The sequence below is a fragment of the Prunus mume genome, linkage group LG7 (genome assembly GCF_029339155.1).
Source record: "Prunus mume cultivar Tortuosa linkage group LG7, ASM2933915v1, whole genome shotgun sequence".
NCBI lineage: Eukaryota > Viridiplantae > Streptophyta > Magnoliopsida > Rosales > Rosaceae > Prunus > Prunus mume.
In genome coordinates this window covers 18,603,182-18,629,939 of record NC_142704.1, presented here as the reverse complement: position 1 = coordinate 18,629,939, position 26,758 = coordinate 18,603,182, and the positions used below count along the sequence as shown (strand labels likewise).

The 26,758-nt window shown below is 38.0% G+C and overlaps 3 protein-coding genes across 5 annotated transcripts; 1 reads left to right on the top strand and 2 right to left on the bottom strand.

Moving 5' to 3' along the window:
• Positions 1-2,728: 2,728 nt before the first annotated feature.
• Positions 2,729-4,928, bottom strand: LOC103337187 (L-lactate dehydrogenase B-like). The gene is made up of 2 exons (XM_008240339.2): positions 4,194-4,928; positions 2,729-3,438 (listed from the first exon to the last, which is right to left on the bottom strand). The coding sequence occupies exons 1-2, from the start codon at positions 4,797-4,799 to the stop codon at positions 2,995-2,997; spliced, it is 1,050 nt and encodes a 349-aa protein (XP_008238561.1). The 5' UTR covers positions 4,800-4,928; the 3' UTR covers positions 2,729-2,994.
• A 3,385-nt stretch (positions 4,929-8,313) lies between these two features.
• Positions 8,314-13,143, top strand: LOC103337186 (YbaK/aminoacyl-tRNA synthetase-associated domain-containing protein). 2 transcript variants are annotated; one of them, XM_008240338.3, is made up of 6 exons: positions 8,314-8,531; positions 8,988-9,320; positions 9,434-9,511; positions 9,623-9,707; positions 11,646-11,734; positions 12,680-13,143. In XM_008240338.3, the coding sequence occupies exons 1-6, from the start codon at positions 8,460-8,462 to the stop codon at positions 12,821-12,823; spliced, it is 801 nt and encodes a 266-aa protein (XP_008238560.2). In that variant the 5' UTR covers positions 8,314-8,459; the 3' UTR covers positions 12,824-13,143. The 2 variants fall into 2 exon arrangements, with proteins under 2 accessions (XP_008238560.2, XP_008238559.2); XM_008240337.3 differs by lacking the exon at positions 8,314-8,531 and having other exon boundaries at positions 8,704-9,320.
• A 675-nt stretch (positions 13,144-13,818) lies between these two features.
• Positions 13,819-15,807, bottom strand: RGF6 (root meristem growth factor). Of its 2 annotated transcripts, none has more exons than XM_089042102.1 (4): positions 15,534-15,807; positions 15,011-15,170; positions 14,859-14,917; positions 13,819-14,389 (listed from the first exon to the last, which is right to left on the bottom strand). In XM_089042102.1, the coding sequence occupies exons 1-4, from the start codon at positions 15,645-15,647 to the stop codon at positions 14,243-14,245; spliced, it is 480 nt and encodes a 159-aa protein (XP_088898228.1). In that variant the 5' UTR covers positions 15,648-15,807; the 3' UTR covers positions 13,819-14,242. The 2 variants fall into 2 exon arrangements, with proteins under 2 accessions (XP_088898228.1, XP_008238558.1); XM_008240336.2 differs by having other exon boundaries at positions 13,819-14,398; positions 15,534-15,804.
• Between the last annotated feature and the right edge of the window lie 10,951 nt (positions 15,808-26,758).

The window sequence follows — 26,758 nt, the reverse complement described above, 5'->3', positions numbered from 1 at the left end:
GATGAAAATCTTATCTGAAATTTGAAATTCAAATGAAATTTGGAATTGGTAATTTATCTGGAATTTGAATTTCGAAATGTATCTGAAATTCAAATTTTGAATTTATCTCAAATTTGAATTTTGAAATGTATCTAAAATTTGAAATTTATCTGAAATTTGAAACCGAAAATCTTATCCGATATGAATAGTATTGACACGTAGGAACCCAAAAATATTATCCGAAAATATTATCCAAATTAATTGTTTAAATAAACAAAGTTGTGAAAAAAACAAAAAAATGAATAGTATTTGCCATGGCAAGGGGCTAACTGCTGGAAACACACATTTGTTGGGAGCTAGGGCAGCCACTATTCACGTGAATAGTAATCGCCTAGGGCTCCTTGCCATGGCAAGGGCTAATCGGTGGAAATGCTCTAAGAGCTCACCCGAGTGGGATAACTTAAGTACGGCATTCTGAAAAGTAAGCCAAGTTCAATGATCCTCGTTTCTGATTTTTATCTTTGTCACATAGACAACCTCTCACAATGAAATAAGCCAATACGTTTTCTCATGATAGAGCTTGCTAGCTAGCTAGCTAGATATGTCATTTCAATTTTGCCTTTGGCAAAGACGAAGATGCCATGCTTGAAGACCAAACAAAAGAAGACCAATGTACTTTCGTCTAATCTCTTCATAAAATTGTCTTCTTTGCCAAAGGGTCAAGCTATGTGAAAAATGGTCTTGATTTTCATATTAGTGGTCTCAAGTTCGAACCTGCATGACACCTTTGAAGTATGTATGAGAAACCATTTCCCCTTTATAATTTAAACTGTCATTTGTATTCAAAACGAAAATTGTTTTCTTTTCGGGCCGTTAAAATAATTGTGCCAAATTACATGGCCCATCGATTAGTTCTTAATGAACTTACGTAGAGATTGTGATTGGTTCACGAGAGTTTAATACGGGCTAAAGTTTTTAAGTTGAGTGGTTTATGTTAACAAGAATTAAAAGCCTCGCTTTGGTTAGCCCATTTAGAACAAGGAAACAACCAGCCCACCTTCTCTCTTTTTTTATTTTATTTTATTTTTTTGGCTGGACCGGCTCAAGTTTTCAGAAAAAAAACAAACCAACCAACCAAAAAAACCATTCAAGTGATCAACCTGATCCATGGCCAAGGAGAAATCCATTAATCAGGACAGGGGCAGAGGATATCAAACTTCATTTTTTGGATTATAAGCCATTTCTCTGTGCCAAATGCCAGAAATGTCTCACCAGAAACTCGAATACATGTGAAGGATAAAGTTTTGGTGAGCATCTCTAAGGAAAGAGGCCAAAGAGTAGGTAAAACTTGCATTACCTAGTCCCTTTGTGTCACTAGCGGATCCAGGAATATTATAGCGGAAGTGCAATTTTGAAAGGCTAAAAACTCTTTGTGGATTGAACATCTAAGGTTTTTTACTTAGATTGACTTTAGGTCCCTTCATGCATTCATATCATACATGAAAAATTATTTTATGTAAAAATATTGACTAAGTATGAAAAATTATTTTTCAAAATAATCACTTTCTCAAAATAATTTTTGGTTGCTTTTATTCCTTACACATGAAATAAGAAAACTTGATTTTATTGAATTTTATTATGAAGTATATATTGACTTAATGTGCCAGCATTTTTAGCCTAAATCGTATTTTGCACTAAAACCGATTTCTCATATTTTGATTTGGTGGAAATTTGATTTTCTAGTATTTTTATTTGAATACAAATGGGGAGTACTGTCAAACTTAGGAAAATATTGAGAATATCAAGTAGAGAGAGTGGAGAGTGCAGAGAGAATGAGATGAACACAACATTTTCTGATTCAACTTCTTAATTTACTTTGTAACTTACAGCAGGAATTTATACAAGTAGTAAGCTTGCTAACCAAGCTCAATATTAATTACAAGTAGGTTTCCTCATTATTAATGGCAGCAGCCCGCCATAGTCAAGCTAACCTCATTAGTGCAGTCAACCTCATTAAGGTAGCCAACAAATTCAAGCCAACCTCATTAATGCAGCCAACCTACATTAATGAGGCTAACAATTCTTAGATATGCTAACAAGTACTTCCTTATTTATATTGTAAACTTAAGTAAATGAAGTAATATAAAAATAAATGAAAGTAAAATGATAAAGACATTTACTTAAATGCTAAAAATAGAAATAAGGTGATATGTGCATTGTGCAACTGTGCACCACCACTAGCTGAGTAAATAGGCAATTTGCAGCTGCACCTCTTTGCGCCTTAATAGGCCCGCCACTGCTTGGAGTGATCAATCTTTTTTATGAGGCAAATGGATAGACAACATACCACCTAAGTTGTTATAGTACAATTTTGCCTATTTCATTTGCCTCTTCCTTTGGAGATACTCAATCGAACTAGTTTTTCCATATCCTTTAAATTTGATACAAATTTGATTTGATATTTTACATTTCCTAAATTATTGGCCAGCTTATTTTTACTCACCACTCTAACCTAAGATGTACAATCACCATCTTTCTGAACACTTGACACATGTTCATGAGCATAACTATAGTTCTATAAATACAAAGTAAAGAGCTAATTATAGTTAAACTCATGAACACGTGTCAAGTGTTGAGAAGAATGGTGATAATACACCTTGAGTCAAAGTGGTGAGCAAAAATATTTCACCGCAAGACATATATTCTTTTTTTCTTTTTTTTTTGGTCGAAACAAGACATATAATCTTAGTTCTGTTCAAAGGTAGTTTCAATTCATATATAAAACTAGTCTTAAAAGACATACAATCCAACTGCTCGATTTAATATTTATTACACGAGAAACAAAACAGAAGGCCACAGTAAGAAGCCAGAACCGCATTACAACGTGAAGATACCATCTGTTAGTTGAAGCCAAAAACTGGACAATTGTTGCCTTCGAAAAGAACAAACTGAAGCAGAGAAGTGGGAACTAAGATTGATGAGATATCAATCCCACCATGTTCTTGGTGATCGAATTCATAATCCCAACTGACTCAGCTGCTCCAAGATGGTGTTAGCCGAGTCCCTCAGCCTCTGAGTCTCCTCATCAGTCAAATGCACATTGGTCACCCCCAAAACCCCACCTCTCCCGAGCTGTGCCGGCAAGCTCAAGAACACATCTCCACCGTCCACCCCGTAAAACCCCTTGGCAAGCACCGAGACTGGGTGGATCTTCCTCTGATCTCTCAATATGCTCCAAGCTAGCGCTGCCACGGAGTATCCAATTGCCCAAGAAGTATATCCTTTTAGACTGATCACCTCATATGCACTGTCTATAACCACCTTGTGGATGCTCTCTAGCGTCTCTTTCTCGTACGCTATTTCTTGCTTATCTAAGAAACTCAACACCGGCACTCCCCCTACGCTAATGCTCGACCACAATGCCACTGAGCTGTCACCATGCTCCCCAACAATGTAAGCCTACAATCCCATAAGAAAAATACAGAAATTACTTTAATATAGAAATATCAAACAAGATATGATCATAGCCCAGAAATTACATTAAAATCCGGGGTTTTATCTACTAAAACATCAGTATGGAGGGTCTTAAAATACAGAAATTTCAATTAAAATATCAACTACCCAAGAAATTACATGAAAATTTGGACTAATATCTACACACAAAATTCAAAAACAAAAAAAAAAAAAAATTTGTTTGTCTCCATTGTCAGTGTTACCAAAATACGAGGGTGTGAGAATACAGAATACCGCTAAAGTATCAACATCAAGGGAAATTATATGAAGTAGAAAAATGAATAAATATAGTGATAATTTGATTCTCCGTCACCGTAGTAAACAGGCGAGAAAATATAATTTTTTAGGCAATGATTTTCTACTCTTATTTTATCCACTTACATTTCTTTTTTAGTTATAAAAAAAAAGTGCAAGTGGATGAAATAGGAGAAAAAAGAATGGAGAAATCACCACTCAATTTTTTACCATGAGTTATTTATTGGATACTATTTCGCTCTTTTCCTATTTGTTAGGCGATTGTTGTTTAACTTTATGTCTTTTCTTTTGTTTGCTACGTTCTCTAGTCTAATTAAGGGCTTGATTGAGAGTGATTCTACATTCTATAGCAATATATACTAAACGAAAAAACAGAACCATGTTTTATCCAATATTGATACTCATAAACCAAAAAAACAAGTGAGAAATTTCATATCAAAACCCACCTGCACATCCTGAGCGTTGACATCAAGATGATCAGCAATGAGGAATCGAAACCGCGAAGAGTCCAGATTGGTACCCGACCCGACAACCCGATTGCTGGGGAACCCGGACAGCTTCCAGGCCACGTATGTCAAGATGTCGACCGGGTTCGACACGATCAGCAGGATCGTGTCGGGCGAGTACTTGGCGAGCGGCGGGATGACATTGCGGAAGAGGGCGACGTTCCGGTGGAGCAGGTTGAGCCTGGACTCGCCGGGGATCTGGCGGGCCCCAGCGGTGACGATGCAGAGGTCGGATCCGTGGGTGACGGCGTAGTCGACGTCGGCTATGATCTTGGTGCGGGGGAGGAAGGCTGCGGCGTGCTGGAGGTCGAGCATCTCGCCGCGGAGCTTCTCGGGTTTGGCGTCGACGAGGACGAGCTCGTCGGCGAGGTCCTGGGTGAGGATGGTCTGGGCGATGGCCATGCCCACGTTGCCGGCGCCGATGACGGAGATCTTGGTATGGCGCTTGATGGAGGAGGGTGAGGCGGCGCCGGAGATGGGCTTGAAGAAGGCCTGGGTTAGGTCGAGGCCGCTGGGGCCTAGTGAGCCAGAAGTGCTTTTGTGCATGGTGACGAATTGAGTTCAGTGAGTTGTGGGTTTATGGCGGTTTGTTTGTTGCAGAGAGTGGAGGGATTTGTGGGGTTTGTGGGGTTTGTGGGGTTTTATTTTATGGTGTCTGAAAATGAGAAAAAGCTGGAGAGGAATGACGATGAGACGTTTGAGTGGGGAGGAAGTTTCGGGTCAACGTTCTGGAAGGACTGATGGAGACTTTACTTTTACACTTTTTGACCAATCAAAACCGTGGGCGAAATAGACAGACAAAGAAGCTGTGGGAAACTATCTTGGATTGGAACCGCTACACAAAACTCTTGATCATTTGATTTTAGAAGAATGTTAGCTAGAGGTGTCAATCGGGTCAGGCTAATTTAAATTCGTGTCTTCAAGGTACTCGCGTCGTGTCATGCCAGCTCATTTAATTTATCGGATCGTAGCTTTAAGGTGTGGGTTTTACCTGAAATATGATAGTTAAGATTCTCTATTATGTAAATATGTATGCAACATGATCTTCACAGCTGCTAAAAGTAGAGCCACTCTGCTGAATCACTGTAATGCTAAATATTTGGATGAGCATTTGATTATGTGGTGGATGGAAGAGATCGGAAAAAAAAAATGAACATAAAAAATGGAAGCTCCCAGATTTCCAAAATACTGTCTCCCCTGTAGCTAGCCATCATCCAGTCCAACTTACATTAACTGGATGTTATTTACACGACAGTTTTCGATTGAAAAGGTCATTGCTATAGAAAATCAAAGACAATTAGCCTATAGGATTGTAGGAAGAGACTTGTCTGGGATGAAAATGGGACTACTAACAATGTCTGTCATGTCATCTAAACTGGTTAGTTGTCAAAACCAAACTTTCAAGACTATATTATTGGTCATAACATGAACAATACCAGACTGCCCACTGCAGATGTTGAATAAGAAGGTATAAAAATGTGGAACTTGTCAAATCTCATACATATGCAATAGAAATGGCAATTGACTTTGTTTTTCCGGATTGATTAATTTTGTGTCATTTTTAATATTAGTTTACTGGTGTTAGGTGTAGACTGCTTACTGACAACCTGTATGAACACTTTCGATAAAATTGCTAAGTTACAATGAGCCTTCTAGATTTATCTGTCTTATGGTGCTGCGCATGAATGCTACAAGCCTGAATGTTGTCTTCATGCGAGGAAACAATGTGCTTGAAAGTTGTAACATAATTTTTCGTATAATTTTCGCCCAGAAACGAAGTAGAAGTCGCTGTACCAATGTTCCAATCTATGAAAAATAAACAGATTAAAGTATTGATGGCTACTCAGATATTTCACACCAGTTGCTAAATAATGCATTCTTGCGAGGAAAGAGAAGGAAAACTCCACCATTCATGCCATAGCTATGCGGCATAGGAGGTTCGTTATAAAGTTTGGTGGTTCATCATCTACTTATAAAGTGGGCCAGGCTTGAGCCATACTTGAAGTGGGCTCGGGCTCGTGCCGTGCTTGAAGCGGGCTCGGACCAAGCCTAGCCTGGTCCATTGGACTCAATTTTTTAATCCGGCCAAGTTCAATCTTTCGTGCCATGCTGAGCAAGGCCCACTAATATTCATACTCGTGAGGTGTCGTGTCGTACCCCATTTAAATAAGCTAAGCTCGTGCCATGCTAGGTCAGCCCGTCCCATTTGACACCTCTAATGTTAGCTGCATTCCTTTTGAATTTTCTTTTTTTGTCTTTCCCATTAAATTTATGTCAACTAAATTTTACTCACATATATCCATGTATTTAATGCAAAATTCTAATATTTTGTTGTAAAGAGAATAAAGAGTTTTTAAATACATTATATATATATATATATATATATTTACGTGTAAGTGAAATACATGATAGAAAATGAATAGGTAATATAAAAGACGGAGAATGTAAGGGCTCGTTTGGTTCATGGATTGAACTTCTTGGAAATGAGCTTCCCATGTATAATCCCATGAGATGAAAATGGAGGATGTTCATTCTCATGTTAGAAACATTGGGAAATGATGATCATGAAATGTCATTTTATCTATTCCCATGTTTAGTTTGTGCAAATTTGGGAATGAAAATTTGTTGAGTTTTTCAACAATGCCCTTAACTTTTTTTTTTTTTTTTAATCACAAAGAAAGAAATATGAAGAGTTTTTCTAAGGTTAAAACTAGGGCTGGCAATGGGTCGTGTCATGTCGGGTTCGCGTTGTGTCAAGATTATATAAGTGTCAGGAATGCTTAACCCAAACCCAACCCATTTAATAAACGTGTCATGCATGGGTTGACCCGTTAAGTTCTCATGCAGGTTTCAAGTCGTGTTGGGTTGACCAGTTATGTGGTAACAACTAAAAGACATTTTTTAAAAATTAGTGGGTTGGCGGGTTACATGGGTATTTTAGAGGGTTGGAGGGATACATAGGTATTTTAGAGGGTTGGCGGGTTGACCCGAAACCCACTCGTTTATTAAACAAATCATGGCGGGTTGACTCGAAAATGACCAGAATTTTAATCATGCGGGTTAAACCCGCTAAATTCTCGTGCAAGTTTCGAGTCGTATAACGGGTCATGCCCGAAATTACCCCTCTAGTTAAAACATTGTATTTTAAAAATTGATTAGGGGTAAGTTAGTCATTAAAATTTGCATTAACTGTCCCAAGTGGGGGGAAAAACTTCCCAAACTTAGCCAAGGATATAAAATTCCTCCCATGGGAAGTTCATACTCATAAGTCCATAATTGCATTTCCAAGAGTACACTTATCAAACATGGGAATGCAATTTTAAACTCATTCTCAAACTTCTAAACCTTGAACCAAACAAGTCCTAAAAGGGGAAGGTAGCTAGCTTTTCAAACTCGGAAGAGTGCCTTATGTGTTGTTTTTCCCTTTTTGCATTTCCCATTCATTTTGTACCACGTATATTTCACGGACATATGAATTTATATATTTAATGTGTTCAAAAACCATTTAATTATTTTTTTAATTAAAATATTAATATCTTACATTACATATATAAGATTTATGTGTAAATTAAATGCATGTGACACAAAATAAATAATTTTTTTAAAAAAAATAAAAAAAAATAAAAAAGGCAATAGGTCCTCTTTTTCTATTCTAAAATACAAAGAGTCTCTGCCAATGGCAAACATTCCTACCGCCACACCACGCAATTTTTTAGCCAATTGAGAGAATGGATGGAGACTAAAGATGAGTAAAGCAGGGAAAAGACAGTCATGTACATTATTTAATGGGTAAACGGCCAAATACCCCCCTAAACTATATCGACTATCGAATGTCCCCTCCGGATTATTTTTTCAGCCAATTTAGCCTTCAAATTATTTTAAATGGCCAATTTAGCCCATGCCGTCAAATTTTTAGACTTCCATTCAATTTTCTATTAATTATAAGGGTAAGTTTGTCATTTTACAAGAACAATACCAAAAAATAATAAAGAAAATGTAAAATCATAATTTCTTCGCTCCTTTTTTTTAATGTTCTTTTTCCTTTTCCTTCTTCTTCTTCCATCTCTTTTCTTTCTTCTCTCCCCGTCTCTGGAGAGACTGCTACTCTGTTGGCAAAGTACAGGTTGTGGACTAGAACTTTGGTCTCTTTGGTTGTTGGGTTGTAGCTCATCAATTTGCCATGGGGTCTGCCCCCTAAAATACCCGATGTTGCTTTTTCACTGGAAAATACCCGATCTGCCATGGGGTTGTAGATCATCAATCTGCAGTGTTGTAGAGGTGGGTCTTCTTCTCCATCTTCACTGTTGCTATTTCACTGAAAAAACATCTGCAGCTCTTTCACTAAAAAAACCTTACAGAAGTGGGATTGCAGAGAGAGGGTTTGGGGGATGGGGTGGGGAAGACGTTGATTGCTAGGGGTTTTTTGTTTTGTTTTGTGTTTTGTGTTTTTTTGCTTCTTAAGTTTTTAAAGATTTAATTATTTTTAAAGGAAAATTGGATGAAACTACATGGAAACTAACGGCAGGGGTTAAATTAGCCATTTAAAATAGTCTGATGGTTAAATTGACTGAAAAAATAATTCAAGGTGGACATTTCAACAAGCGTTATAATTCATGAGGTTTTCCGCACCGCAATTTACCCTTATTTAATCGACCGGTTGTCGTTTACAATCGTAAACGACAATCAGAAACGCGTCGTTCGTATGGCTAACCAAAGCTCGAAAATTGGACTCAGGTGAGAGAGAGAGAGAGAGAGAGAGAGAGAATGGAAAAATCACTAGCAGAGCTGGAGCGAATCCAAACCCAAATCCTAGAACGCGTATCAAAGCTCGAGCTCGCCTCCTCTGCCTCTCTTCCCCAACACAACTCTACCCCCATCCCTACCTCGACTCAAAACGATGCCATCGGCGCCACAGAAGCTCGTCTCTCCGCCATTCTCCGCGCCAATGGCGTGAAAGACTTCGCCTTCAAGAGGGTACCTGCCGATTACTACGATTGGTCTCTCGATGACCGGCGCGACGTTCTCGGCGCCGCCTCCGTCCACCATCTCTGCAAAAGCATTGTCTTGGTACCCAACTCATTCAACTCAAATCTCTTATCTAAAATCCCTTTTCAATTCCACTTGCATTCTGCTTTTTCTTTTTTGAATTATTTATTTGGACCTTGTATTGCATTTCCCAGGTTAACACTCAAGCCCAATCTAGTGTGGTTGATTGTAGTGACCGCAACAATTCAAAGTATTATGTTGTGGTCGTTCAGGTAACCTTTTTTTTTTTTTTTTTTTTTTTCACGGATGTGTTTAAAGTTAAGGCATTTATAATGCTGGTGTATGAGTTGCGTGAAATTTGGACCCTTTTGTTTTGGGTGCAGTATACTGCTCGGTTTAATGCTGAAGCTGTAAAGAACTTCTTGTATTCGCTCAACGAGGGGAAGATAGCCAAGAAAAAGTTCAACTGTTAGTTCTCTTGTTCTATTAACAATCAAAGACTTCTTAAGATGTTCTGAAGTTTTGCAATTTTTGTATGCCAAAATGGGATCTATGCTGTTCGCATGTTGAAGTTAATTTTATTTTTCATTGTTCAGAAATTTTGGATAGCCGTAAATGCATTTAAGTCCAATGTTAAAAAAAAAACAAAGAATGGATAATACCAATACTGTCAAGTAGGTGGCAAACTAGCAATGTGAGTTAGTACTTATTAGTACTTAGTAGTAGGTTTTGTGTTCAGACTCTGGTGATATTAGATTTATATCTTTTCTGGTGAATGCATTATTCGTACTACGAAAATTGGCGGAAAGATGGGTGTTTAATGTCACATAAAAAGAACAAATAGCAATGTGATTTTGGGGTAGGTGATTGTGGTGTGTTTAGATGCTGATGTTACTAAATTATGCACCTCATTGTTTGATAACATGAGAATGGTCCAACTCTGTTCTCTGTTTCTTTTGTATTACTCCATTTTAATGCTGTTATCATCCCTTCTTTTGAGATCTACTGTAAGAAGTGTCTTAAAATTTGCTGAAATGTTTGGCTTTTCTGGTTGTACTATTCTTCAGATGGCTTTATGCATGACCACCTCAGATTCCTCCTATTTCTTTCTTCAGTTCTCAAAAAACGTTGGTCCAACTCTTCGCACATAGTTCTTCTTGGTAACATGTTATCCAACAAAATGGTTTCCAGGATTTTATCTGTGCGTAAATCAAATAAATATCCTTTCTGCTTGAGCCTTCTCCTCAAGTTCATAGGAGATGCATTCCAATGCTACTGGATAACATTTTTTCATAACCATTTTTGCCTCAATCAAAAGTTGACGGAAAAAAATGTTATTCAAACTCCATTTTATGTTTCTTTTCTATTCCTTCTGTTTATTCTGTAATCATTTTTATATCCACTGTATAATTATTCAGAAAATGCCTGCAATGTTGGCTTTTCTAGTCCAACTGTTTTTTTGATGGCTTTATTCGTGATCCTCTTAGATTCCTCCTTTTTTTTTCTCACTCTCTCAAAGAAAGTTGGTCCAAATCTTTGCACATAGATCTTCTTGGGAACCTAATCTTCCAACAAAATGGTTTCCAGGCTTTTATCCGTTCGTAGATCAAACTAGCCTTTCTGCTTGAACCTTCTCCTTAAACCCATGGAGATGTGTTCCAATGTTATCAGGTAACATTTTTTTCTTAACGCATTTTTGCTTTAGTGGACAGTTGATTTAAAACAATAAAAAATTTGCTCTACGTCCATGCTATGGTTCTTCGGTATTAATCCTGTTTTATCCCTATGGTCATCCCTCTTTTTCACATCCACTGTGGAAGTATTACAAAAGTTCCTTCAATGCCAGCTTTCCTGGGCGAACTGTTTTTGAGACGGCTTTATTCCTATCTTCTCAGATTCCACCCATTTCTTCCTTCACTCTCAGGGGATCCCGCTCTTTTCACATGGTTCTTCTTGGGAACTCCAAGAAAACGCCTTCCAGGATTTTGTATGTGTGCAAATAAAAATACTAATAATTTTTGTGTGAGCCTTCTCCTTTAAATCCATAGAGACATGTTCCAATGTTATTGTATAACATATTCATTTTTAACCCTTTCCTGCCTCGTTGGACAGTTGGGGAAGAAATAAAAAAAGATGACAATCCAATTCCAGTCTATGTTTCTTTTGTATTACTCCTGTTGTTTTATCATAAACCGTCGTTTTGTATTTCTAAGTATATACTGTGGAAGTGTTCAAAAGTTCTCTGCAAGGAAAAAAAAAAAGGTGTTCCAAAATATGCTGCATTGTTGGATTTTCTTTCTGTTCTCCATTGTCAGTTTTTTTAATATGTTTATATCTTCAAGGTTTACGTTAAATTTTTCTTATTGTATTTCAGAAGGTGATAATGTTTGTTATTTGATTATGCAGTGAGGCTTGCACCTGAGGAAACTTCAGTAGAATTGACTGGATTTGAGCACAACGGAGTTACATGCATTGGCATGAAAACAGACATTCCGGTGAACACTTGTTTCTTTCATTTATTTACTATGTATTTGATGCCCTTTGGAGTTGGAATTGTTTTTTGTGGTCTCGTGGTACCAGAATTATTTTTGCTTGACATGTCACTCAAGATCCTTTGCCTTTGCATCTGCCCCTTGAAAATTGTAAAACCAATTAACTGATTGCTCAGAAGTCCGATGTGATTGATTAGATGAAACTAGGATGGAAACTGTATCTAAATTGTGGTCCATTTCTTTTAAACTTTCCGTAACATGCTCTCAAGGTTTCATAAGCTTATACAACAACTGTAAACATTACCTCCCTACAACTATAAGCTACACCTGTGCTGTCCTGTGTTCTTGAGACAAACTACTTCAGTGCCCTTTCATGATAAGCTCCAGCACAGGACCCGAGGTTCAATTGCCAGGAACCCTGTTTATAAGTTCAGTTGTGCCAACCTTCATAACAGCTGTTAAGCTGGTCCACTTTTCAGATATCAACTGTCTATTAGTCCGAAAGTGTCAAGTTTTGGGTTGTCAAATGGTGGTCCATTGTATTGGTTGTCTTTGATCAACGAGTGTCTGCCAGTCTGCCACATCTTCCAAAAGAAGGGAGTTATTTTGAGAGGTAGATTATATAACTAGGTTTGTTAGACAGCAAACACTCTTTTGCGTGTGTTTGCACATGCATTAGTGTAGGGAGTGTATTATAATGTCTGAAATACTTAGAAAATGCTTGAACAGTGGATATTCATTTTCCTATCATGGGTCATATGATGTATCATAAACTAGAAATCACAAAACATTATGAAATGACATTGTAGTTATTGTCTGTGACGACCACGACCTAGCACTTTCACACTAAATTTTAGTAAGCATAAGATTAGATGAATTTGCATATATGTGTGTAGACAGATTTTGCTCTTCTTAATGTGATGATGTATGGGTTGGTTTCACTTTCAGGTGATCTTGGATGAAGCAATTCAGAAACTCCGTCCTGATTTCTTCTGGTTGGGTGGTGGTGAGATCGATCTGAAGCTGGGCATCAGAACCTCTGAATTTATAAACTTCGTTAAACCTTTTATTGTCAGCTGCAGCAGTACTTGATTAATCTAAAGAAACCAGAATCCAAATTTATAAAAGAATACTTCATCAAACAAGAGCGCATATTGAACCGCTGGTCCGGCCAATCTTGAATATTGATTAGCTTATTTTTGGTTGAATATTTGTGCTACCAAACATAAATATCTAGTTACTACCATGTAGCTTTTACTCGCACCAAAGATCGATTCATTTCAAAACATTGTGGCCCATAATCAACCACTGTAGTTTGTGTATAGAGCATGTGCTGGTTTCTTGCCAGCTTGTGAAACTCAACCCCTATCTGGAAGATTTTGTGAATTGCTACTGCTTTCTTAAATACCAAACATAGGCAAACGTATAATTTGGCTATTTTGTTTTATACCCCAACACTTAAGTAAATTTAGGTTTTAGCCAAAAAAAAATTTCACTTTTGGAAAAAACCAAAGTTTTTTCAAAATTAACAGAAAAACCTCTCAACTTTCAAATCAAAAACATGCAAATACAAATGAATCCTTAGGAAATTCAAAAATAAATAAGGGCAATTTTGTCTATTTTGGCTTCTTTTACAAAATTTCTCTCTCCTTTGTGTTTTTTCAAAGTCTCCTTTTTACTTATTTCCTACCATTTCCAAGTCACCAAAATGGAATATGGAATTCATTGTAAAGTGGGGGCATGGTGTCAGCAATTTGTGAAACATATCCCTCTCTGAAGTGCGGTTATTAGAAAGTAGGTAGCCATATACTTTCAGAGGAGGAAGGTTAGCGTCAGCTATTGATGCATATAAACCTCACAATGCATTAACAACTTAAAATAACAACTCAAAAACGCTCATATGTACATGCGCGACTGAACCTAGCATAATTTCGTCCCCGACAGAAAAGCAGCGAGCCTTAGCAACCAACTAATTGAACGTGATTATTTTGGATACAACTTCCTGGTCTTTTTAACATGCAGCTTATTTGACTAGACCAATCACTCGAAATGGAGAAACCTAGAAATACCACCCAAATGGATGACAATGACAACACAAGCAAGGAGGGTTGCCATGCGACACATCCATGTAACATGTTTCACTTAGATTACAATCATTTATTAATCCGTCAACATAAAAACACACATAGAAACAATAAAAAAGAGGAGCCATCATCCATCAAATCACCATTTTGTCACTACTGGACTTCTCTCTGTTGCAGAAAAGGAAAACACTTGTTCTCTATCAATCACGAGGACAGGATCTTTCTTTTTCTTCTTCTTCTTCTTCTTCTTCTTTTTTCCAAGGTTTTGCAAGAGATTTTTTTTTTTTTTTTTTTTTTTCTTCTATAGACCAGGTAAATTACAAATACCATTCCCACCAACCAAGGACAAATCACTATATAATTTTTCTTTGGGCTAGCTAGCTAGAAATGAAGTAAACTCCATCAGAAGCAGAAAATCCGGATGTGTCTAGGACTTTCTATTGTGAATGGGTGGCTTCCTGTGAGGTTGTGCATAATCCATAACACCTACGTCCTCAATAGCTTCATCTTCCTTCGAATCTTTGTCTTCCTCCATGTTATGTGTTGCAGATCCCAGTAATGTCCGTGCCTGCCTCTTCAATCCCTAAAAACATACAGCATCAATATTCATATGCATTAATTTCCATGCAAAATATAATTGATATAGATACATATATACGTAAAGGTTATTTTATCATAAGTCATGACAATCGCGAATACTGAATCAATCTGATCCATCGATTAGGTTCTCTTAGCATATTAATATGTGATTCAGATTCAATCTAGCTCATAAGCATACGACTCATAACATAATTAGGTTCTAAACACCTTTTTTCTTCTCAGCCCTATATATATATATATATATATATATATATATATATATGTATCATGTATCTCACAAACGGCTATATGTACAGTTCATGCATGAGCAGACCACATGCCCTGATTTCCTCACAGGGGACATGGTTACAGTAGATATGGCCACTTGCACCACCAGTGTAACAGAGAACATTCAAAACAATCTATAAAAAAAAATACTAAATTGCATCCAGTAACTTATGTACCTGCATTTTAATCAATTTCTTCTGCTCAACCTGGGAAGATGATGTAATAATATCATATCCTGCACACCACCGTACATATCTTCATCATCAACAAGAATATATATACAAAACCAAAAAATAATTACCTAATTGATTCGAAGATTTATAAGAACCTGAGGCTGGCCCATTGGCATGCCCTTGTTTCCTCAAAATAGCCGTCGGGATACTTTCATGGGTGAATGTTTCAGCGTTTATTTGTTGTGCTTGGTATTCAACTGAGATGGTAGGCATCATCGATGACTTTGAAGTCTCACTTAAAACTTTCTTTACATCCTGCACCAACCCTAAAATAATTAGGCCACTTCAATAAGTTAAAGCTAATAATCACTTAAGTTATTACAATTTCTTTCATATGTTTCGCACGTTGTATGTGTCTATCTTTGTCAGCACGTGATAAGGTCATGTGATGAGACACATGGTTTGCTTGCAACCGGTGATGGGGAACAATTAAGTACTCCAGATTATCGCATGCAGTTCTAACAATTCAACAAGATACTATGATGACCAATTTTTTTTGGTTACATAACAATAAATAAGGCATGTATGCACCGCATGATGGAATTAAAACTTCATGGCAGAACTTCTCAAAATATTATGTACAAGAATTTAATCAGATGTTGAAATATTTGCACCCACCTCAACAGAATGGTAGGATTTACTGCCACTTTGCTTATCAAAGAGGCCTAGAAGTCGGGCATTGCATGCATGGATAGAAAGACAAAGAAAAAAAAGAAGAACAATGGAAGACATATTATGAGAGAGACAAAAGAAATTGGAGATTATGATCTGAAGGATTTGAAGACTTGAAGTCACACACAGACGATGAGAATATGTAATGGAAATAACTGAAAGTCTTGTGTATGTGAGTGGGTTAAGTGTTAGGTTTTGCAGAGTATTTGTAGTGAGAGGGGAAGGAAGAGCAATAAATGCAGGTTGTGTATGGGACTATAACCGTTCTTAAAGAGAACATGCAGGTGTTTGGGTGATGAACCTGTAAAACCAAACTTGAGATATTGGGGCCTCCCCTTGTCCCCTTTTCCCTTCATCTCTCACTTTTTAATCAATTGGAGGGCCCTAAGAAGCTGAAAACCATTATTTGAGCTACGTATCCAGTAGACATAATGCATGGGAATAGATATAGAGAGAGGGAGGAAAGTGAGTTAACTCCAAAATTAATGTAAATATGTATCGGTGTACCACACTTAGGAATCACATTATACATCACATTTATGATAAATGCGAGATCCACTTGTATATGTGAATTTTACTCTTATTGGAGAAGTATTCATGAAGTATTCATCATAAGTAAATATGATACATGTAGCATCACCAGATGATTTATAAGAATTTATTGGCGAGATGAAGATTTGAGTAAATTTGGTCTCCAACCCATGTATTTCTAAAGGATCCCCCATTCCATGTTTTTTGGTTGAGAAAGTATTATTACATTATGGCTTTCTACTTTTCACCTTAACTAACATATCTTTATATATTCTAGTGATTTTAAGATGCCTAATTTCAGTCAATTTTGATTACATGAAAAAATATTCAAATTCGAGTATAGAAGGATGAGTACATTGTGTTATCCACGTATGCCCCATTAATTACACAAATTAAACACAAGTTATTGTAACTAGTTAAGTTAAATGAGTGAAATTGACTTGCGTAAGAGATTGTATGAAGTTGTAAATGAAGTTTGGAAGAAATTGAAAGGACCCATAAGTGTCCAAGAGTGTAGTGGGAGGTAGGGACATGGTATGTGAGGGGACAAAGGAGCATGGCCAAACCGTCAGATGCAGCTCCTTTGTGGACATGGAAAGGTCCACCTTTCCCCACCAGCGTCGGTTTTAGTATGCACTCTACGTGGCATGTACTCCATGTGCCTCACACTTGCTTTTCCCTCCACATCGCCCCCTCCTTGGCCAAATAGTTTGGATTGTTTTGTTTTTTAAGTTTAACAGCTATTTGGGCCTCGGCCATTTAAAAACCTATGGGTCAGCCTACCATGATCACGAACGAGCCCAATTCATTCATAGTATTGCTGGGAGGCTATACTTAGTTTTAAATAATAAAAAAATTGTCTTTCATAAATAGTATAAACGAGCGGCTATAGGCTTTTACATATATATACACATATTTTTCAATAATACATTAGTGTTCTATACAAGTCTCACGTTTTTAAAAAAAGCAAAGGTACAATAGTTGTATTGTACATGTACATACGTATTGCTAACATTTAATACACATAATTTTTACCCAATTTTCATTTAGACACACAAAATTCATGTATTATACAAATAATTCTCACATATTATAAAAAAAATATATTGAAATATTATATATGTTTGTCACAACGTAAACTGTCAACAGTTAACAATTATACAAATTTATAAATAAACTCAATCCTAGACATGTATTTATAAAAAAACCCAAGCACTATTTAAACATAGAAACACACCCAAAATCAACCCCAAAATCAACAATTGTATATTTTTTGGGTGTGTTTATAAATGGGTTTTGAGTGTGTGTAATGATGAGTTTTGGGTGTGATTATAAAGTGTTTTGGATGTTGGGTTTTTTTATAATTTCAGCCCCCATTTTGGGTGTTTTAATGAAACTCCCTAACAATTACTCACGTGATGTTGACTTACTAGCCTTATCATTCGTTAACTATTGCTCATGTGACGTTCGATTACTTGTTCTAGCGTTCTTTGTGTGATACGACAATTTTTTTTTTTAAAAACATAGTTCAGCCGGTCGGCTATACTTATTTTTTGACACGTGGCTCCTAACGGCCAAAGGCAATCCTTTTATTATTATTATTTTTTATAATTTAGTACAGCCGAACGGCTATCGCCTTTTTTCAAAAAAAAGAGACTTCTGACACGTCGCAAATATGGCTAGGGTCCACTTTTTATATTAAAAAATAGTATAGCCGGCCGGCTATACGTATTTGTTTAAATTTTTTCAAAACCTTATAGCCGGCCGGCTATATGATTTTACACGTGGGTGCCTTTGCGCTCTTCAAAGTATAGCCGTGCGGCTATACGGGATTTTTTTCAAAAATAGTATACCCGGTCAGCGTTACTGTTTTTTTTAAATTAAAAATAAATTATCTTTCATAAATAGTATAAACGAGCAGCTATAGGCTTTTACATATTTATACACATATTTTTCAATAATACATTAGTGTTCTATACAAGTCTCACGTTTTTTTAAAAGCAAACATACAATAGTCGTATTGTACATGTACATACGTATTTCTAACATTTAATACACATAATTTTTACCAAATTTTCATTAAGACACAAAAATTCATGTATTATACAAATAATTCTCACATATTATTGAATAAGAATAACATATGTTATAAAAAAATATATTGAAATATTATATATGTTTGTCACAACGTGATTTGTAGCTCATACGGTCAACAGTTAACAGTTACTCACTTGATGTTGAATTACTAGCCTTATCATTGGTTAACAATTGCTCATGTGACGTTCGATTACTTGTTCTAGCGTTCTTTGTGTGTTGCTCTTGGCTCATATCATGCATGTTTGTACCATATCTGACTGGCCTCTCATGCCATGAGACGTGGAAAGAACCTAACACCAAACAGGGTCCAAAAGCCGGGCCAACTGCCTTATGAGCGGTGGGTGCCTTCAGCACCCATTACCGATTCTACATTGGTTGACCCACTCTCGCAGGCTCACAATCGATAATTTGCAAGTGCACTAGTCACCCCTTGCCGATTCAGCCTCCCAGAATGTATCTTGCAGGAATCTATTAGGTTCCTTATTGGTATACTCCATAGGACTTGTGGCAGCCCCCAGGTTATTCCCACAAGTCCCACATCGAAAGTTAACGCCAAGTGGACACCCAAAACTTCTATAAATAAAGCCCATTGCCCATAAGGCACAAGGTAGTAGTTACTTCACACTTATGACACTGCCTTGTCAATAACTAACTCATCTCTCCTTCAACTAACTTTAGTATTGCAGGCCCTTTGGCCAGTACCACACCAATACCTTAGGTCTCACTCCTTCTTCTTCCCTTTCTCTCCTTGCAGACAACTTTTAGCCTACCGAAAGGAAGCTCTTACCGAAGGCAAATCACACAACATCATATTTTTGAGTTTGGGCTTACTTCTAGTCATCTAGTTATGAGCACAAATGAGGCACAACCAATTTGAAAAAGTTATTTCTCAAAGATAAATTGATCTACACAAGCAAAACAATAAAGTTTGGCTCTTTAAAACTAAGGAGGAGCTCCTCATAAAAGGACCTACTAGTGTAGTGGTTTGGAGCAATTGGAAATAAAATTGACTAGTGTTAGAATCCGATTTGTTTTGAGGAGGTGTTTCTCCTCAATTTTAAGGAGTCGAGCTTTTTCTTTTGACAAGTATCTTAAGCTCTCAAAGTTTTTCCCTTGGCTCGTAACAAATTTAGCTTGTTTCAAGAGTTTAATGAACAATTAAGAAAGTGTGTTTGGGAAAGTACAATTTCATACCTACAAGTCATCTCCGAGTTTAACTAGCAGAAGCTCAAGTCCAACAAACAATTAATAAATTGTGTCTAGAAAAAGAAAAACATATAATATCTACAAGTTATCTGCTCTTAGAACACTTCCACCGCCAAGCAACCAAAGGCAACTCCAGCGCAAGAGTTCCAGCCTAGGCAAACAATGGGCCCCAGCAACCTGGGCAAGGCCATAAGCAAGTTCAGTCAGAGCTGCTGCCTAGGCAAAATGACACAATACTGACATCATAATGATGTCGACAACCAAAAAAATTGAAAAAAAACCAAAATTTAGGATTTTTTTGATAAAAATAAATACCTAGCCATATTGTTTACTTCCCACACCAAAAACTCTATATAAATTCATCTCCTCATATCTCATGTGAGTAAAAATTGCCTTTACCCTAGCCCATAAGAGCAACTCCAACTATTAGTGGACCTGTGCAGGCGCAAGGAGGTGCACATGCACCTCCGATCGCCGGAAAACTCCATAGAAGTTGCTGAAGTTGCACCTCTGCTCATGCACGGAAGCTGTTCGATGAAATGCCCAAGTGAAGCGCTGCTGTGATTTGTCCTCCACAAGGCTGCAATGAGCTTTTGGTGAACCACTTCTTCGAAATAAGAGATTATTCATCGAGTTGATTTGTCATATCCCGGACAACTTCAAGGAAGTGGCTTTGACTTCAATCTACCAAAAAGTTTTTTTTTTCCTTTCTTTTTCGAGGGATAGGATATGATTTTATATTTAGTTTCAATGAATAGATTTTTTCTAGAACCAAAAAAAACAGGTTTTGCCTTGTTTATTATGGGATTTGAACTCGAAAACTCCTCCAACAAAATGAAGACCTTGAGGATTGCATTGATTTTGTTCCAATTGTTGTCATGGCTTCCTTTAAATAAATAAAAATAGAAAAAACAGTAAAATGGAAAAGAGAAGTCATCCCAACAGCAGCAGCAGTAGATTTTCTTGTTAACTTTTTGTATCAAATTTGAACAGAAAACTGAACAGATCACAAACACATACTTGTCTTAACAGTTAATTAACTTCCCCAATATATCTATAGATTCATTAAACCATGTATAGTATGTAGCCCTTTTCTTCCTGTCACTCATCCCAGCACATAAATATGACAATGCAACTCCACATGATATAAAGCCGCGTCCGCTGCTCCCTCATCACCTCGAGCACTTATCCCACAACCGTTGCTTGATTGTCGAACAGAGGACATTCATCCTGTAGGGGTTTTTTGTTCCAAAGCTGACGAATGGGCTTGGGTTGCCGTAAGAAGACAGCGAACAAAAATTCCCCAAAAAGCCTGAGTTCGAAACCAAGCTCTCAAAAATGTTTTTATAAAATCTGATGAGACTTTAGAAAAACACTCTTAGGTTCATCTCACTAACACCAAATAAGCATGATATATCGATTAACGGCTTAGCCTGAGGAGCCTGTGGCATGGGAGCTAAGCTTTCACAAGTTTAGCAATTTGAGAGAGAGAGAGAGAGAGAGAGAGAGAGAGAGAGAGACATGAATTCCTTATAGAGAACCAGAGCCTGAAGTGAACAGAGCAAGATCAGAACGATTCCTATCCTAAGAGGGAGAAGAAAACGAACGAAAGAGGAGATTGGGTGTCTTGAGTGAATTCTCAGATGCTTTGACAAAGCTTGGTTAGGCCTCTAAATGGGTTGGTTTTCTAGGTAGCAAGAGCCCTCTTTTATAGGCATGAAGAACCCTAATTTCGTCTAATCCTTTTCCTCCCTTTCTCGTTGCTTCCTTCCACTTAACCTTTTGGGTGAAATTCTTCCGTTCGAGATGCACGGGTAAGGGACTCTTTGTGGTTCCAATGGTTTGACGCAGCTGGACCTCCCCATGAGGGTGAGGCGCCACCTACTTTCTCTCTTTGGTTTTCGAAACGAAGCTCAAAATGGAAAAGGGGACGGGTAGAGCCTTTTGTCCGATGGGTGTTTGTCCTTCACCCATGAATCTCCGCTGGTTCTTGTCATAGCTCCTTGTCTGACTTGTTTGGAGTCCTAACAGGGATAGAGCACGACACCAGCTTTTTAGAAAGCTTTGGGCTAGGCTTGTGTGTATAGTGTCGGGTTATCAGCGTGTTATCTCCAGCATCTAATGGGCTTTTCGTCAAGCTGCTGGAAGTGACTTTAGTTTTTTTAGGCATTCTATTGATATGGGCTGGGCTACTAGATGATTTCCTAAGGCTTTGGACCATTTTCTCTTGGACCATTTTCTCTTCTCTCTCATGCTAACCCATGTGTTTGGGTTCTAAGAACGGGCTTGAGTTTTAATGCCCCCAAGTGGCTTAAAACGTGCGTTCCTCGAACCCTCAATGGGCCCTGTGATTGCTTGTTCCCCTCCATGCCACAACCTTCTCAGTAAGCCCCTGTTTAATTTTTGTGGCTTGGGTCCACTTGTGTCATAGCTTGGTGTTAGAATAATGGCTCTTTTCGCATGATGCCTATGTTTGCGCTTGAGTTTTATTATTCCGGGTCAAGTAACACCTAATGAGCATGTGAGCGTGATTTTTGTAAAGTTGGTGTGTTTTATTTGGCCCCTTTGTATGTGCTTGCTTGGCATGACGAGTGGCTGGTAGCATGTATTAGCGGGTCCCACAAATGCCATTTTGTTCCGATTAAGCCCCTTTTGTATCTTCTTTTCTGTGTTGGGCTAGGAATTAATTTAGGCTTAACCCTTTGGATTTTTGGGCCTCAACATTAGCCCCCTTGATTATTAGGGTCATGAGCAATACCTTGAGATGGGTCGAATAATCAAACCCGGCCCAAAAGCAAGAAAAATCAAATCCCTGCGGCTAATGTGACCTTCTCGTTTCCCGCGTGTGTGCTGCCATAATTATCTTCCAGCAATTTCTTACGTTCCCCAGTGCACGCTTCCATCAAATCTATATATATATTTTTTTTTTCTTCCCTCTTTCTCCTTTTTTCATACCAGACCCAAACTTCTTTCCATCTTTCTTTTCTTCGTTCTCTTCCCTTCCTCCAACAGGCTCGGACTGAGTGAGAGTGTGAGATCGGGCAGAAATCGTCTGCCTTCAACCGTTGGGAAGAAGCCTGAGCCGAGTTTGACTCCGCCATCCCTCATTTATTTGAAGGAGTCCATTCGTCGCTGCTGGAAGGGACCCCCTTGTACGGATTTTCTTCCAAAGTCTCGATTTCTTTCCTTTTCTTGGTGCATTCAAGGTCATCTCTTGGGGAGGGACCCCCTTATTTTGGCCGTCAAGCACCAAACCCTCTTTTGACCTATTTTGTTATTGCAGCAATGTGGATGTTTATAGCGTGGGTGCTAGCAAGGAAGTGTATGCACCAGTCTTCTGAGATTCCCTTCTTTGATTTGTTCTAGCTGCTGGAAAGGTACCAATTTTTTTGTGGAAGGAAACCGTTGGCTTGGGTTTCTCCTTTTTCTTTTTCTTTACTTTTACCTTGCACTGATCTCCTTTATGTTTATGGAAAGGCTAGTCTTGGCATGACGTGCTTTCTCTTTTCTTTATTTTTGTACGAGTGTATACGTCTCAGGCATAAGTGAGGGCAGGTGCTAGAAGCCTTGACGTTTCTACTGCTGGAACCTTCAAGTGTACCGATTTGGCAATTTGGATTTCTATCTTGATTTCTCAGTAAATAGTTCTGCTCCTTCACTGGAATCGTGAGTCTTTCTTTTGGCCTTGTAGGAATAAACATAGACTGGTATTTGGCCTAGGCTTGTTTTTCTTATGAACACACGCTTGATTAAATATGGACTTTTCTCTGATCTTATGGAAATAGAAATTGACATAATACATGCTCTGCAATGCTTGAATCTTTTTGCATTTTGAGGGAGAATTTGCTTGTCATAGGAATTGCTTGAGAATTTTGCTTGCCATGGATAAATTGCATGCTGCTTTGATATTTGCTTAAGCGTTTTCTTTGGCGTGAGCTTGACTTTCTATGCTTGGCGTATATTTTGCGTGTGCTGCGTTCTTGACCACCTTTTTTTGGTTGAACTATATGCATGACAAGCATATGCTTGTAACCACATGATTAATACATAGGGTAACCGCATGATTAATACATAGGATTAAAGGTTGTTGAAAACTGGAGGAAAGCACCATTTGTTTCCTTTTATGAGCTTAGAGCTTGGACATGGATAACTATTTATTTTTTTAGCTTTATAGGGATAGATATAAACATGTGTATGATGGGTCTGCAAGAATGCCATGTAACTCATAGGGATTTTTCTTGTTTTTGTGAAAAAGGTTACTAGGAGGTAAGTGGTGTTCAGTTTGTAACACTTCCTTTGTGAAAGGGTCTGCTGGAATGATTGATTGAGCACGGAATGGGAACCTTGCTTGTCATAAGCTCGAGTAACAGATTGCATGATACTTCAAAAATTTTGTTGTTTATGCATTTCGCGTGGCATGTAAAGTTCATATGGCTTGCATGCTAGTGTAGAGATTTCTTGGCTTTTAACACAAAGATGCTTTGCCATTTTGCAGCATATTCTTTGTTGGTAATTCTTGCAGGAATTCACATAATAAGTCACAATGATTTCTGTGATCAGTGGTGGCTTATTTCCCCTTTCACGAAGGGTTAAAGCATGGACAACTACCTTCATAGCTTAGAAACACTTGCCAAAATTTGATCATAGGCACTAGGTAAACTTTGGAGGCTACTCTCATTTCCAGGTGCTGTATAGAGAAAATGCATGTTTCCGGCGGCTACCCTTGCAGCATCACTAAGGGCTGGCCAGAGTGGTTCGAACGCGAGTTGACAGACCCAACTACCAAAGATGTTTTGCGGATGATTGAAGGTCGCAAAGGAAACATCATTTTTTTAATACCTTACAGCAGCGTGCTGGAAGTGCTTGAGCATGTGTCTTATTAGGACCTTGCGTGGACCTCCTGCTGGATACTTAAAAGAAGTTATAGCACACACTGTTTTTAGAGCACGGGCTGCTTTTAGCATGAAGATATATGCATGATCCCCTTAAGCAAGAGTTGTTAAGCCTTCAGGAACATGAATTGGAGAGCCAGTGTCGTAAGCTACGAGACCTTCTCCTTGACAAATGACCGACTGAGAATGGCCCTTGGTGCATGGTGGAAACATCGAAAGGATCATCTTATAGCACTTCTTAGTTAAGGTACCTGATTCTCCTTCTTCGCACTATAATATATATATATATATATTTCTTTTAATAGAAAAGGCATATCTTCCAGCACCATATTTCTTTAACACTTGTCCTTATTTCACTTTGCAGGTTACATTTCTTTGTTGTAGGGGCTAACTGGCTCAGTGTGTAGTAGCTTTTCCTTTTGAAACTGCATGGTGTATCGATCTTTAGCACAGTTGACTGCATTTGGGCTTAAGGTGTACCACTTTTTTTTTTTGGAGAGCTTAAAGCTCATGTTGTTGGAAACTTGAAACAAAGCTTTGTTGCATACTTTATGTCAGAACTTTTGATGTAGAATGCTTGAGATATTAAGCTTCGGCATGTTTTGTATACTTCGCTTGGTTGGAAATAATGAAATGCATGAATTGTTGAGGTTCGGAATGCATTGAGATAATGATTTCCAGCTTGTTCTGTACACTTTACTTGGTTGAAATGCATGAGTTGCTTGAGATTTTAACAGGTTGGGTTGTGGTAGGTGCAAGGTACATGCTGCCAATTTTTTTACAGGATCACAAAAGTGTTTACCCCATTGCCTCTACGTTTTTTTTTTAATTTATATTTTTTATACTTCCACGAGGCCTTCCTCATGTGATCTGATTTTTCTTCCACAGCACCCCAACACATACAGTATCTTCAAATATTGCAAGGGCTGGGATGATTTTCCTTCATAGCATGACCTTCCCCTTTTTTTTTTTCAAGTTGAGAGCATCTCACAAGTCGCAGAGGATACACTTCATACTCCTCCTCTTGGGACGTCCAGCGTAGCTGCCGACACTACTCTATGCCTTCCAGTAGCGCAGCCTCCTGCTCCTCCTTTCCTATGCATATCCGACACAACTGCGGCACCTCTCTACAGCCTCCAACAGATCGCCTCCTACTCCTTCTTTCCTAAGCACATTCGACATAACTGCCGGCACCTCTTCACAGCTTTCAGCGGTGCTGCCTCCTACTCCTCATTTCCTAGTCGCATCCGACACAGCTGCTAGCACCTCTCCACAGCTTCCAGTAGTGCCGCCTCGTGGTGAGATTAATGATGACAGCCATAAGGACGGTGATGTTTCCACCTCCGTGAGGCATTTATCGGAGAAAAACATGTCTTGGCAAGATTAGGAAAATTCCTTCATGGCGTTCAAAGCCTTCTTTGATGGTGGTGCTAAGATCCTCCGATCAATCGAGGTGCTTCTTCCGCTCTTTTTGGGCATTCTTCATAGCCTCCAGGTACATAATTCTTCTTTTTTTTTTCTTCTTTTTTTTTTGGGCTACTTCTTCCAGCATCACTTAGTCTTGACACAGGCCTACTACTTCTTCTTGCAGGTTGTCTTTCCTTGGCATGGTGATCGATTATCTTGGCACATGGTTTTGTTCCCTTTGAGACCATAGGATGCATGGGTCTTTAGCATGTGCAGTTTTATCTTGCTTTGACTGTATTTTTTTTTTTTTTTTTTTGGGCCACTCTAACGACTATGTCGTTTTGACTTTGTAATGTAGTATTGAACCATCGGAGCTTGTATTAATTTATGAATGCTTGAGGCAGGTTGTAATCTGCATGTCTCATATATATATATATATATATTGCTTGGTTTGCAAAATCTTTTTTTTTTTTTTTTTTTGTGCACTGCTTGAGATTTTCTGACAGGTTGGATATCTTTAAAAACAAGGTACATGCTGCCAAAATTTTGTCTAACCACCGGGCCTGAAAAACACCTTCTTGGCATGCCTAAAAAGGGCAGACTAGTATGTGCATGGTTTTTGCCAAGGTTTTGTAAAATTCTCAGATGTCTTGCATATTCAGGTTGCTTATCAAAAGGGTATAATGATTTCGTTGTTCCAGCAGCTCAAGAATGCATGCCCCATATTATTTTGCTTAGGCATGGTGCTTGTTGATGGTCCGGGACCCTATCCAAGTGACTTCGTTTGGCATGTCTTACTGCTAAGTAGCGTGTTTTGTTTTATTTTTTTGTTTCAATGTAAAGGAGGTTTAAAATGTATAAAAATAAAATTCCAGAGACATATATATATAGTTTTTTTTTTTTCAAAATAATCCTTTATTCTCATTGCAAAGCCCCTGCTACCATGATGGTGCACCATGCAAAAGAGTCTTTTTTCAAAATATGCAATAAATGAAAGTGTTTGACATAAGATTAACTTAGCAGTAGTAAGGCTTAAGC

Excerpts from the sequence above, each read along its gene's own strand:
- LOC103337187 (XM_008240339.2), bottom strand. The coding sequence starts at position 4,799 with ATGCACAAAAGCACTTCTGGCTCACTAGGCCCCAGCGGCCTCGACCTA. Across the intron at positions 3,439-4,193 it reads TCAACGCTCAGGATGTGCAG|GCTTACATTGTTGGGGAGCA; the intron begins GTGGGTTTTGAT and ends ATGGGATTGTAG.
- LOC103337186 (XM_008240338.3), top strand. The coding sequence starts at position 8,460 with ATGTTGCTTTTTCACTGGAAAATACCCGATCTGCCATGGGGTTGTAGA. Across the intron at positions 9,321-9,433 it reads TCTGCAAAAGCATTGTCTTG|GTTAACACTCAAGCCCAATC; the intron begins GTACCCAACTCA and ends TGCATTTCCCAG. Across the intron at positions 9,708-11,645 it reads AGCCAAGAAAAAGTTCAACT|TGAGGCTTGCACCTGAGGAA; the intron begins GTTAGTTCTCTT and ends TTGATTATGCAG.
- RGF6 (XM_008240336.2), bottom strand. The coding sequence starts at position 15,647 with ATGTCTTCCATTGTTCTTCTTTTTTTTCTTTGTCTTTCTATCCATGCA. Across the intron at positions 14,918-15,010 it reads TGCCAATGGGCCAGCCTCAG|GATATGATATTATTACATCA; the intron begins GTTCTTATAAAT and ends GGTGGTGTGCAG. Across the intron at positions 14,399-14,858 it reads AGAAATTGATTAAAATGCAG|GGATTGAAGAGGCAGGCACG; the intron begins GTACATAAGTTA and ends GTATGTTTTTAG.